Source organism: Rattus rattus, chromosome 1, assembly GCF_011064425.1.
Source record: "Rattus rattus isolate New Zealand chromosome 1, Rrattus_CSIRO_v1, whole genome shotgun sequence".
NCBI classification, from domain to species: Eukaryota; Metazoa; Chordata; class Mammalia; order Rodentia; family Muridae; genus Rattus; species Rattus rattus.
Window position 1 is genome coordinate 217,839,097 of NC_046154.1, and position 13,848 is coordinate 217,852,944.

The 13,848-nt window shown below is 35.7% G+C and overlaps 1 protein-coding gene across 1 annotated transcript in view; it reads right to left on the reverse strand.

Moving 5' to 3' along the window:
* Positions 1-388: 388 nt before the first annotated feature.
* Positions 389-13,848, reverse strand: part of Eif3e (eukaryotic translation initiation factor 3 subunit E) — a 32,460-nt gene continuing 19,000 nt past the window's right edge. The window contains exons 8-13 of the mRNA XM_032914952.1: positions 13,091-13,217; positions 12,322-12,423; positions 10,770-10,879; positions 2,134-2,236; positions 1,445-1,579; positions 389-584 (exon numbers count right to left, since the gene is read on the reverse strand). Of these exons, the coding sequence (XP_032770843.1) occupies positions 546-584; positions 1,445-1,579; positions 2,134-2,236; positions 10,770-10,879; positions 12,322-12,423; positions 13,091-13,217 (616 nt within the window). The 3' untranslated portion in view covers positions 389-545. The remainder of the gene's footprint in view (positions 585-1,444; positions 1,580-2,133; positions 2,237-10,769; positions 10,880-12,321; positions 12,424-13,090; positions 13,218-13,848) is intronic.

The window sequence follows — 13,848 nt, forward strand, 5'->3', positions numbered from 1 at the left end:
TTTTTTGTCTTAATATTTTTATTCTATACAACTGCAGATATAAAGCCTGTCAACATGATAGGCTAACTCAAATTCCATTTCTGATAAAATTCTCAGAGATGAGGGGCTGCCAGGAGTTAGAACTAGTGAGATTACATTATATGTACACCTGACAGAAGGTGAGCTAATGATAGTTCTGTACCTCAACCCACGAGTTACACAATCCACACATATTAAAAAGAATCATTTATATATGCTGTGCCACTGTCAAAGCCCTGGCTTGTAATGTTCTACAGTATCGAGGAAATAGGGTTTACATATGGACTTCTCTGTACCACTTTAGCAACTTCCTGGGGATATATAATTGTTTTAAAATAAAGTTAATAAAAAACACTTGCACACAAGAAAATTCAAGCAAGATAAAAAAAAATGAATCATAGCCAATTTTATTCAAATTTTCCAAAATTTTTAGCAAACATGTTAATTGCTTCTAAAAATGTATGTTGTCTTTTATACATAATGGTTACTGTGTCTTCCACTGATTCCCTTTTCTTCTTTATAATCCTTTAATAGAAGCCAGAATCTTGGGTTGCCCAGTTGGGAGCCTAAAACACATGCAGAAAGAAATCAAGAGATGAAATCTGAAAACACCAACAGAAAAGGAAGTGGTACAAGCATCTTATCACTGATAGCTTTTGGAGAGTGATAAACCATAACAATAATCAATAAACATGGGAAAGTTAATCAACAAATTTATTCTGAATCTATAGAAAAAAAGGCACATTTACATGAAATACTTTCAAGACTCAGCTCTACTAGACTTGGAAAAATATAATTGAAATTCCATTTAATTTAACCTATTTTTCAAACCTTAATTCAATGGAGTCCTTTGGTACTCCAGTTACCAACAACTCCTTTCTACTCTCAGTTCTATGTAGTTAGTGTCTAAGGAGAATTAAAGAAAACATGGAACTTTGAGGTTACAAGGTTCAAGTTTTTTCCAACATCAAAGATGAGGAACATCTACTAGAAGGGAAGGGCATAGTGTTGGACAGTTATAAACAACAGATAAAAGATAAAATTAAAATTGATGTATGCTCAGCAGGAAAAAAGTACTTTTTATATGACTAATTCTTTAGATTTAGAAAGAAAACACACATTTCAAGCACATATAAAGTTATCTATCAGAATCAAAATGTGTCGAGAGCCTGAGCAAGTGAGTTAATAAAGTCACAAAAGAGTAAAAGAAACCCAGCTATAAATAAGAATATACTTTTTTATTTTCTTTGCTACTAAGTATATCTAAAACAAACAGTTTCAATTTAGTAATTTTGAACACTGTTTGTAAGCGTAAACAGAAATATAAAAGTAATGCTAATAATGATGATGTTCCCAAAGTTCATGTAATAATAGTAGTTACATTACTGCTAAATCCCAGACAGAACAGACAATGTCTACTTCTTACCTCTGATCTACTGTTCTGATTAAGTTTCTTTTCGATATTCATGGCCAACATTTGGCTTCTAAAAGAAAGACTTTTAGTCTTTTCAATCACTTGCTGGTAGGGTGAGACTGCATTGTTGCCCATTACCACATGACCCTGAAATAAAAGGGAGAAATTATTCGTAGCGTCAGTGACTGGAGTGTGTCAGTCAATTATTGAGTACAACACAATACCACATAACTTGTTTCCCACCTATACACTGTATTGATATGATAACATTTATTCACTCATATTCGAACAACCGTCACCCATCTATTTTTTGGTGGGGAATAGAATATCAGGAATGGGGCCTGACACAGAACAAGCTACAGTCACGTCTTGGCTTTACTTTTCCAGTTTGAGACAGTATTTTGTTAATTTCCCCAGGATGCCCTTGAACATTCAATCCTCCTGCCTTAGAACCTGAAGTAGGGAGATAACAGGCCTGCACCAGTAGGCTCAGCCTAACAAAGATTCATAGGCAAGTACTGTGGTGTCCATGCCCATAAACCCAGCGTAGGAGGCAACTGGCCAGAATATTCTAGTACAGTGGGATCCTGTATCAAAACACAAGGTTTATAGAATAAAATTTCTAATTAAACAATCTCCTGAATTATAAAAGTAGTCAGCAACTATGAAACAGCATGTACCACACCTAATATAATACTTACTAGTTTAGAATCAATCTTGGCATCCAACCTTGCATTTCTAATCAAATTCACAATCCATCTTTCAGCTTCTTCTGGAGTCATATTCAGTTTATCTGCTAACATACTAATGAGAGACATAAAAGCTTAGGCTTTTGCACACAGTGTGACTCATACTTTGCACAGACTTCAAATACTTCTGGATCATGTACTCTTATATACATGACCCTTAACCATATATACCATCCCTGTTTATGCCTATCTTATATTACCTTCATAATACCAGCTGGAGTATAAACATCTTTGATAAAAAAAATACTGTATTCTGCACTTACAAAACTTGTGGTATTGAAAACATGATCTTGAGTGCTCCACAGTGGCTATCAAAAGAAGCAGAGTTTTATGACACTAAATACACCCACTATGAAGAGTTAATGCTTAAGGCTGCTATTTATGACCGTGATAGAGCTCTGGGGGACTGCTCACAGTTATGCACGAAACCGACAACGCTAGTGAAAGGGATGCAGAGACAAACCAGCTGACACCATGGAGACATGCTAAAATGCCCTTTGACACTGGATCTGCATCCTTTATTTTCCCCACGTACAATCAGGTGGTAAAAGGCCTTGTACTTGAGCAGCTACTTGTCCATCAGCCAACTGACAAAAAGTACATATGCACATGACAATAAGAACACACTACACTTGAATGCAGTAGTGTGTGCACGCTATTATTAAATGCCCTTTATCTTCACCTGAACTATTATACACCGTTCATTATTATTTTATCACTGATTTGGTTTAGAGATTTTGAATATTTTCAACAAGATTGGAAGTCAGCTATGTTAGCTAACATACCACACTTGACAAAACAGCTCCTTGGAATACAGTAGACAGAAATTCTGGATATAACAGCATGCCCATCTTTAAATGTACTTAAGTCATTTAGCAGCTATACAAGTGACTATATAGTGATAAGGCTTTCACCCAAATGTAACCAATTCAATTAATCAAAGATACCTTTTGGGAAATAACATAATCTCTACCATACCCCTATTTCGTTGTTTAAAGAGAAAAATTTGTGGAAAATGCAAAAACTCTCAAGTCTATCAATAAAACAGTCCACAACAGGATTGAAAATGGGCCTTGCATAAATTTGGTAAGTACTGTCTACATTTGTGAATATGGAGGTTTGAATATTCTTGGCTTAGGGAATGGTACCATTAGGAGGATGGCATTGTTGGAGTAGTGTGGCCTTGTTGGAGGAAGTATGTGTCACTGTGGAGGTGTACTTTAAGACCCTCATGCTAGCAGCCTTCAGATGAAGATGTAGAACTCTTGGTTTCTCCTGCATCATCCCTGCCTGGATGCTGCCATGCTCCTGCCTTGATGATAATGGACTGAACCTCTGAAGTTATAAGCCAGCCCCAACTAAATGTTGTCCTTATTAGGTCATAGTATCTGTTCACAGCAGTTAACGCTAAGACAGTGAGTGCTATATTCCTAACCTGTTTGGTACTTTCTGAAATGATTCAATTGCCATTGCTTATTCTTTAGTTCAAGGAGGGCCTGAATGTGCAACCTTCCACCCTACCTTGAGTCTTTGGGATTAGAGGCCTATGCCAGAGACATCCCCCACGCCCCAGTTAAAAGGCACTGTTTTCAAAAATGGGAAAATCCTGCAAATAATCTTTCCTGTAACTTCACAGTTAATCCCTCTATTTTCTACTAGTATGTTTCCTGAAATGTAAATTCACCTCCTTTGTACTAAGTAAACAAATATCTGAAGAAGCTGTTACTCAAGGAGCAAGTTAAAAAAAAATACTATCTCATTCAGCATAACTGAAACAATATTTATTAAAATTGGATTGGTTGGCAGTCAATCTTCTCTATATCTATATCAGTAAGTATATACTTATTTACTTAATATTTTTGAAGGCTGGATTTTGCTGTTTAGCTCTAGCTGGTGAGCCTTCTTCCTCTGTCTATCCCACCCAAGTGCTGAGATTACAAACATGTGTCACTATATCTGGCCATAGTATGCTACTTAAAAGCAGAGATCCCAATTTTCAGACAATTATGTAGTTGGCACCATTAAAAATTTAAATTATAAGGCAAACTGTTTATAAGCTATGTAAATAAAACAGTTTAAAACCAAGGTTATTAAGTCCTTCAGTTTCTTTTTAAACCATAGCTTCTCACCAAAAGTCCCTTACCAAGCTCTTCTCATCATGAAAGGCCCTTTCGTCAGCTGCCATACTACATGTTCTTCAAACACACCCATCTCTAGGGTCTTTGCACAGGCTGTCCCTCCATGTGCCCTCTTTCTCACTTACTGACCTGTCTCTTACATGGTTCTCAAGTAGAAAAGGACCCTGAAAAGTCTTCCAATGATGACGTTTTTATAACTAACCTACTCTTAGTCACTTAGTTTTGCTGACTACGTGCCTCCAAGGCACGCAGTTTATCAAACCAAATAATATCTACCTTTTTCAGATGGCTTATTTCCTATGCATGCAGAAGAGTGTCATATATATCACAAAGGAGGCAACCAAGACTTAATTGTCTGATTTCTTCCTATTCAAGCCAGGAACTGATTCAGGCTCCGTTAATGTTTTCCAGTTATCCAAATAATCTATCTTGAGCCCTTAATCTATTTTACATACCTGTTCCACCCTAAAATCCTTCGATCAGCTTATTTCCTAGGTCTCTCTCTCTCTCTCTCTCTCTCTCTCTCTCTCTCTCACACACACACACACACACACACACACACACACACACACACACAAAGCAAAAGCATTCAAACTTAACTATCCAGGTATGGGTTCCTCCATTTTGGCTACAATAGAAGTTTTTTAGCTTCCCACTATCCTCCCTCATGATTACCATATAACAACAGCCATAGCAAATCAACTCTCTTCCTTCACTATCACTATTCCAATGAAACATGAACTGGCTTTGATGCTTATAGCAAAGAGTAACTCTCAAGAGCGCAAAGATTTAGGGAGTGGGTTTCACATAATCCCCATATATAATCAACCACCACCATCACCATGGCCACTACCACCTCCTCCTCCATCACTATTATCACCTGAGAAATCCAACAGGGTTAACAATCCTAGCCTAGAGTTGACATAAGGAAACACCTGATTTGAGATTTTAAAAGAAAATTACACTCTACACAGTTAACTCTAACTAGAATCAACATCCTCCTTCTCTTGAAATGCACATTCTAACACGGCTACAGTGACTTAGCATTATGCACAACAGAGTTGCATACACATCTGTGGGCTGAGTTTTAACAGTCACACTGTCTCCACTGTTTCTTGATTCTTTACTTAATGGAGTCAAAATAAACCTGAAATAAGTTCTAAGAGCATTAGCACATTATTTGATGGCACCTTGTTATCCTAGCTACCAATCACTGTAAGAACAAAATTAAAGAATGTAAAAAGGCCTGTATAAAGGTCCTTGCTGTCAAACCTGACAACCAGAGTTCAATCCATGAACCCAAACAAGTGGAAGGGAAGTTCTGATTCACAAAGTCCCTTTTACCTTATATGCACACACGCTGCTCTATCTCATTCACTCTTGAGGAGAATAATAAATGTAAAAATATTTTAAAAGAATATCTATACTAATAAATTCATACAAAATACTAAAGATTCAAAAAACAAAATCAAAGGAACAAAACAAACGTACTAATGAAAGCTTAAAAGATAAAAGTGACTTAGGCCACCCTAGAAAATGCTGTAAAATGAATCAAAGCACAGAATGTCTGAGGAAAAAAGATCCAAGCTAGTTCTACTCTAAACAGAAACAGATTATAGATTCATATATTATTAAAAATCTTAACTGTGTTGGAAGCATCTCAAAATGACCTTAATATTTTCTCTGAAATTATTTCACACATGTTTAAGTTGACTAGTTCACCTGTTCTACAAACATGAAAATGTAACAAGAACGCTAAACAAAGACAAACACTCTACCCTCAATCCAGTTGCTTTAAATCAGATTTTTCATGCTGCCAGCACAAAACCAGGTCCTTTTTTCCATTTCTTTGAATTGATCAATACTGGTGGCCCCACTTACAAGCCTTAGATATAAAGCTTGATCTAGGGGCTTAAATAGTACTTTATTGATTCCACATTGATTATCTATCAAGTCATCAATACCAGGTCTTGAGGATGGTCTCTCTCTCTTCACTGAGCCCCCCAGTCGCTCACTATCTATCCATCTTAGTGCAGATTTGGAGTCCAGGATTTCACATGTGATATTAATAACTATCTCATAACTCGCTTTTCCAAATTTTAGTTGACAAGAACAATTTATTTCAAATGTTACCAAGAGTTACGATACAGGAACATGTGGTCTGGTTTTCACTGAAGACTGCAGCCAATATATCGAAAGAGAAGGCCTGTGTATCTGTAAGAGTATGCTTTAAGAGCTAACTAAAGGGATCTAAGTAGAAGCTGTTGTTAACTGTAAGGGCAGGCAGACATAGCAAGCTCAGAAACACAAAATGCTGAATGTAACAGCTGAAACGTACAACCTTATATTAAAACTAACACAGAAATGAGATAATAGTGGCCTCTAAAACTACTATCAACTATATTTTTTTATTTGCAACAAATGTGATTTTAAACATAAATCCTTATGTGGTAATAACTTGAAGGAAAATGTTATGGTCTAATTTCACTTAATCAACGAAGCAGACTGACTTGTAATGCTAGAAACGCAAGAATAGTTGGAAATACCAAATCCCCCAGAGAAATCATATTAGTGCATAATACAACATGTTTATCATATGCATTCAAAATATTGCTTCTATTCTTTGTTTTATCTCCTGTTGAAAACTAGTCCAAGAATTATTTTACAACACCTTTTAAATGTCAGACACATTTATCTAATAAACTAGTGAGCTATATACTAAATTAGATCCCACCATACTATCTTTTCTGGCAGATACTACATAATTTATATTAGACAGTATATTAATAGTATGTTTTAAATCACAAGTATAACGTTGTTTAATAAGCAATGAGCCTTATAAAACTACTGCATTCAGCAACTTAAATGGGTCCTTTTCAAGGAAAAAGAGGCCAGAGATGCATACACCTTCCCAACCCACAAAAGAAAAAAAGAGAAAGAAATTAGAATATGAACATATACTAAAATTAGAGGTCAAAACAGGCCAGCATGGAGTAGAGAACAGAACAAGATAATGTGGCACACTAAACATTTACAGAAAGTCTAGTTTCAGGTGCAAAGAATTTAGGATTGAGCAAAACTTCCATCTGGATTACTTCTTTGGGCTTCTTAACACACAATATATATTCATGTAATTTTTCCTGTCACTCTGTATTGTTCTTCAAAATATCTATGAGGTAGTTTAAATGAGAATGGCCCCACAGTTTATACTTGAGAGTTAGGTTCCTAGTCTGTGGACTCTTCAGGAAGGATTAGGAGGTGTGGCCTTGTTGGAGAATGCCTGTCACTAGGGGTGGGCTTTGAGGTTTCAAATGGCAAAGCAGCAGGCCCAGTTTAGCTTGCCCTGCCTCACACCTGTGGTAAGATGGACGCTCTTAGCTACTGCTTAAGCACTATGCCTGTCTGCCTACTCCCATGGTCCCCACCAGGATGGTCATGCACTCATTCTCTGAAACTGTATGCAAGCAAATGCTTTCTTTTATAAATTGTCTGGACCACAGTGTCTCTTCACAGCAAAAGAAAAGTAAAACTAAGACATCAGGGATAACTTTTAAATCTGAATGTACTTATCCACTTAGTATCTGCTTCTTCCACACTTTAATTCCTTTGAGGACAGTCACTACTTGATCCTCAGTGTCTGGCTAACACTGGCACTACTTGTTTGAAAAGCTATATTGCTGGTTCTGTTTTGATTCAAAAGGTTTGGGTGAAGCCAGAGAAAAAAAATCAGTTCTATTTAAACTGATATGTAACTTCTCATGATTAATTCAATATACAGCAGGGCTTGAAAACTAGATCAGAGAATAAGTACTTTTTCCCCTGTGTACTGTCTAAAGATACAGGTTACTTCTGTTGTTCATTTAAATGGATTAGAAATCATTGGAGTCTGAATTAAGAGATCTGCTGCATTTGCAAAATCTTACTATAAATATATCATATTACTTTCAGTTGCTATCATTCTAATCCAGTAAAACAGCTTAACACATGAAAAAGCTTTCTATATTCAATATACTAAAGATAGAATGTTACTGGTCTATCACTTCATTACTCTAAAGAGTTATAACTTACATGGATAAAAAAATTAAGTGATGGGGTGTGATTTTTTTTTCAATTTTGGCCATGCTTTGGAATAACCAACCCTCGAGGTACGGCATAGCAGCTGTTACACATCACAAAGTGTGTGTCAAAGAAAACTAGAATTTTTGTGATATAGTTACCAGCTGACAAAGCTTTCATGTTTACTCTTCAGCTAAATAATCAATTTATACAAAGATTATGTCTAAAAATGTAAACTGTTCCCAACAAAACAATTCCTCATGAGGAACACTACAAGGTATGAGAGGATTATCAGCCTAAATCTGGTAATCCACGATGACACCAAACCTTAAGTTTTCCAGCTAAGTAACAAGAGTTCATGGAGTCAATATTTCTACAAGTCTCCAGTGTCAGAGAAAAAATGTTAGATAACAGCTGGAGAAAGGCCCAATTTAATCTACTTGCACGCATACAAACCTTTACATTAAGTAAGACTGCATGTGGTAGTTGCCAAACCATTCACACGCAGGTCAGCACACACATGCACCATTTGAAGGCTGTGGTTCTAGAACTTGAAATGCATGTCATGTTCCCAGTGCCCCAGGATACACAACGAAGATACAGAACATGTCCACCACCACAGAAAGTTCTACATTTTCCTAGACTTATTCTACTGAGAAGACTAAAATAAATTTTTCTATAGATGTGCAGTATATGATTAGAAGAAGTTTTTCCTATGAGTCCTTGAAGCTCAAGTTAATCTGAAAACACTTATAGCCCCCACAACAGCCTGAATGTGCTTGATCTCATTTACTATTTTCAAAAGGAAAATTATCTATCCAGGGCTTTGGAACCCCCCTAGAAATTTAGTTTAAGATGCTTTAGAAACAGACTAGCAGAAAACTGAAGAGATCCAAGAAAAAGTAAACATACAGACGGTAAACTGGACAGCTTTGTACATAGGTCAGTGGTTAGGTGCCTGCCTAGCATTAATTAATTATGAGGCGGCCCTAGTGTGGATGGATCCTGGTTAGTACCAAAAGCAAGCCAAGCAAACACAGGTTAATACCTTTACCATCAACCTTCACCTTTACCAACTACATGGTTTACAAGAGTAGACATGATAGTTAGTCTACTTTACTGACACAGAAAGCTCAACTTGAAGAAACACAATAATGAACAAGTACCAGTTTATAAAGGTAAAGAGCTAGAACCAGCACAACTCCTTACCCATGGTACCTTAGAAGTCAAATAAAAAGAAGCCTTGTGACTTAACAAGTTCAGAATACATTATTATTATTTACAAAGATTAAATTTGCTTTCAAACAGAGGAGCACATAAAAAAGTTCTGGTCAAACAGAACACATAACCCCAAACACACAAGTGACCATAGCCTATGAGGAAATGGAGAAAACCACAAAAAGAAAACCAAATACTCAACATTCCTCTCTCACTGACAAGAATTAAACCCAAAGAACAAGCAAGACCAGGTACCACTGTCCACTAATCTCATACACTATGTGCCCGCCTTTTTAAAAATCACACAATCAACTGCATATAAAGAATAGGAAGAGAATCAATTTTAAAAAGAATGCCTGCAAACTACAACAAAGTCCTAATTCCCATAAGAAAAGCCAGCGATCACATTACACTTCTAACTCTGACAACCACTTCAAGGACAATTCACTAAAATTAGGCAAGTATGGATGGATCGACTACCAAAACCAAATGGCATTAAGAAACAGAATCTGGTCTACATACAATTCCTCTGAGGCAAAGATTAAAAGTACCAAGTTTTTATGTTTTATATTTGACTTCATCTGTGGCCAAAAGACACTAATAATTTTTGAAACCCTAATACATGAAATTAGTTTCTAATAGCTCATGCACATTTCACAATTTTCCTAATTATTTTCTCGCACAACAGAGAAACTTTCAACTAAAATTCACCACAAGCTTTCCATGTTTCAACATTTTAGGATGTCACAGAAGCTTACTATATGAGAATTTAAATATGTAATTTAATAAACAAACTAAATTAACAGAAATTATTACCAAATGTAGCGGTCTTTCAACAACATTTTCAATTTGCTAAGGGCTAAGTCCTTTGACCCACTGTTTAAACCATCTTACCTATCCCTTCATAACGGAACAACAAGGTAACTGAAAGTAAGCTGAAAGTCTTCAACCTGTCACTTTCAGAAAACTGTATTCTGCCAGTCACATAAAGACTAAACATTTCTCAAAATTCAAACATGTTAAATTTTTCATAATTAGCATATTACCTTTTCTCTTAAAAAGAAAAGAGAAATAAACATGGAATTAACTGAAATCTCACTATATTTAATATTATAATAACTGGCAATTTCCAGAGATTAAAGGTAGGAAACGTATATGCACTCTGTGCGCTCTTACTTAATGCTGATACACTGGTGGATACGACAGAAAGTCTCAAATATGAAGAGACGGGCATTCTCAATGAAGTCCTCAAGACAGGCTACCAGGAAGAAGTCATTCACAAGCACCTAGATACAGAAAATATATTTAAAAATTAATCATGCTCACAACTGTTTTTAAAAACCTGACTCACTTTGTCTACTTCATTGCTTCATTTAGTATCTAAAAAAAATCCCACTGCATAGCACTTTTTAGAATGTTATGTCCAAATCCTTAATAATTTAAACAAAGAATGACGAAAAAAAAAAAAAAAAAACCACCTCTCCAAGTAGCCCAAACATCTCCTTGTTTTTTTGATGATTTGAGGTTACAGAGCAACAGAGCAACTTCCTTGATACATATTGTTGTATACAACACGCTCTAGCTACTTAAAAATAAAGAATGAACTAAGAGAATGAACTTTCTACAACAAGACGATTAGGAAACATTGCAATGAATAGCTCCTATTTCAAAGAGAGTAACAATTAAAAAAGCTAATTTCAACAGGAATGTACAAGTAATGTGTAATGCTCACATGGTTACAGTGACAAACTATCAAGCAAGATTTTTGTTTTCCATTTTGACTAATATTCAAACTTATCACAATGCATATTTATATTTTTTTCCCTTAGAAACTGAGAATTCTGTTCCCCTAATTTGATTTTAAAAGACAAAACTATCTGAGGATGGAGTTGCACACCTATAACCCCAGCACTCAGAAAACTAACGTACAAAGATTATGAGCCTAAGGTCGCCTTAAGCTAAGTAGCGAACTGTGTACTCACCTCACCTAATCCCAAATATGTTGCGAATATGAGCGAATAAACAGACAAGTAGATGTGGCGAGGCCAAAGATGGCTCAGTGGGTAAAGCGCAAGGCATGCAAGCCTAACACCAGAATTAAACATCTGGAACCAATAGGAAAACAACAAAAGAGGCTCCACAAAGTTGTCCTCTGACTTCCACATGTGAGCCCACATGCACTAAAAAAGGGAAGCCTCTTTAAAATATAAACAAACCACAAAAAACAGCAAAAGAGCATGATGGTGCAGGCCTTCATTGCCAGCAGAGCAGGTGGATGGATCTCTGTAAATCCACACTGACCGTTTGGTTTACATATCAAGGTCCAGATTTGCTCTGAAAGAACTTTATTTTCAACTAAACAATAGAAAAAATTAGGTATAAAACTCATAACTGAAATAAACTGTCTAGTTTATAGGAAATGTTAAATTTAATCTTTTGAAACACCAAAGATCATGGAATGTAACTCCATCTATAAATAAAGGGATCACAGTTATGATATGCATGTACATGTGAACCAGGTTAGAAAAACATAGAATTAAGGGGACTCAGATTAATTCAGACAGTTAATGTTTTAATTTTGCTAACCAAAAGAAGACAATGTCAATTAGGTGACTAAATTCTATCAATAATATGCCATTTAGTTTATTTTTTCTTATTCAATTACTTCAATACTTTATCACATTTGAAATTTAAGAATGTAAATTTCTTAGTAAAAATTCATACTTACTGATTCACATTCTCTTAGCTTTTTCTGAGCTCCATCAAAATCAAAGTTAACATATAGGCATTCAACAAATTCTGTAATTGGGTCTTTATATGTGTAAGACTCCTACAAATTAAGTCAAATATCCAGTTAGATCTTGTTCAACACTATTTAACATAGTGCCAATAAAATATCCCAATTCACAACTAATAATCCAATGTCATCTCAAAGTACCCATTCTAACTCTTACCGCAAATAATACAGTAAGTGTGCCACATGTCCAAATTAAAAATTTCTAACTCTCATCTTAGAATTATTTCACAAATTTTCAATTCTAATATCTAGTCTCCTCTAGTCAATAAACAATGATGTTCTTTTCCAGCTATGAAGATATTCCGTACAATAACAATCACTTCTTTGTGTAAATGCACTCTTAGATTATATCAGGTTTCTTTGGCTTTTTTGGTGTTCTGTCCCCCACCCCCAGAAGCTCCATATAAATTGAACAGCAGGGGCTTCTGCTGACATTAAGAACTATTACTACAATAGTCTATTTAATAGGTCACCATCTGGAACAGCAACAATTTCATGAACCATCACCAAGCAACTCCACCAAGCTAATCACCCATCCCATATTTATCATAAAGATACCTGTGAATTTGCAAAAGTAAACTTAGGGCTTGCCTCTCTTCTAATTTCATGTAGACTTCCCTCTTACCTTATACATTTTCACCTAAGACCCCAGTGTCTAGAGATTACACCTACTGTCTTACCACTTGAAGTTTAGTTTTACCTGTTGAATAACTTTCACTAGGTCTTTCAGCACCTGCCGGCGTTTCCGCACATCTTTGTTGGTTATGACGGCAGTGGTCAAATAGCGGAGAATATGTGGACACATTGTCTGAATTGCATTAAGGTACCTAAGGTAAAAATACAACAATTACTTAATATTCACCAAATTCTCACAATTTTTCAAGTCTATCATTCAGTGTGAACTAAAGAAAACATCTAACACCATTTAGTCTAAGACTGCAAGCATTCAAGAATTATATTTAAGTATTACAAGAGAATAACCACCTGTAAAATCAGCAGAATCCGATGATGAGAAACTCAATAGGAATATCACTATCACCAATTAAGAGTGAGCTGAAAAACTCATCCAGGAGTCTAGGAAGTCACTTATCATTGCTCAATAGATGTTGGAAGGAAAGTCTTTAGATGCACTACTAGTTGATTCCAAGACTTTGAAAACACTTAGGAAAAGTGTAAGTGCAAAGTATTTCTCATAGTCAGAAAACTGGACACTTAAACAAACCTAGTGATTTTCTGATGTACAAGTACAGAGAGGATATTATTGCAGTATTATATGGCCTAGACTGAATCAGTAGCAGTGGCAGTAATGGAAAATAGGAGTAAGTCAAATAAAAGATGAAAGTCAATGGGGCTTTAGCAATTATTTACCAGATCATGTTACTGTTTTGACAGTGGACAAGGCTCTAACTCAGATACTATACTGAGTTCAGAACTATCTGTCTGTAAAAACCGTATCTC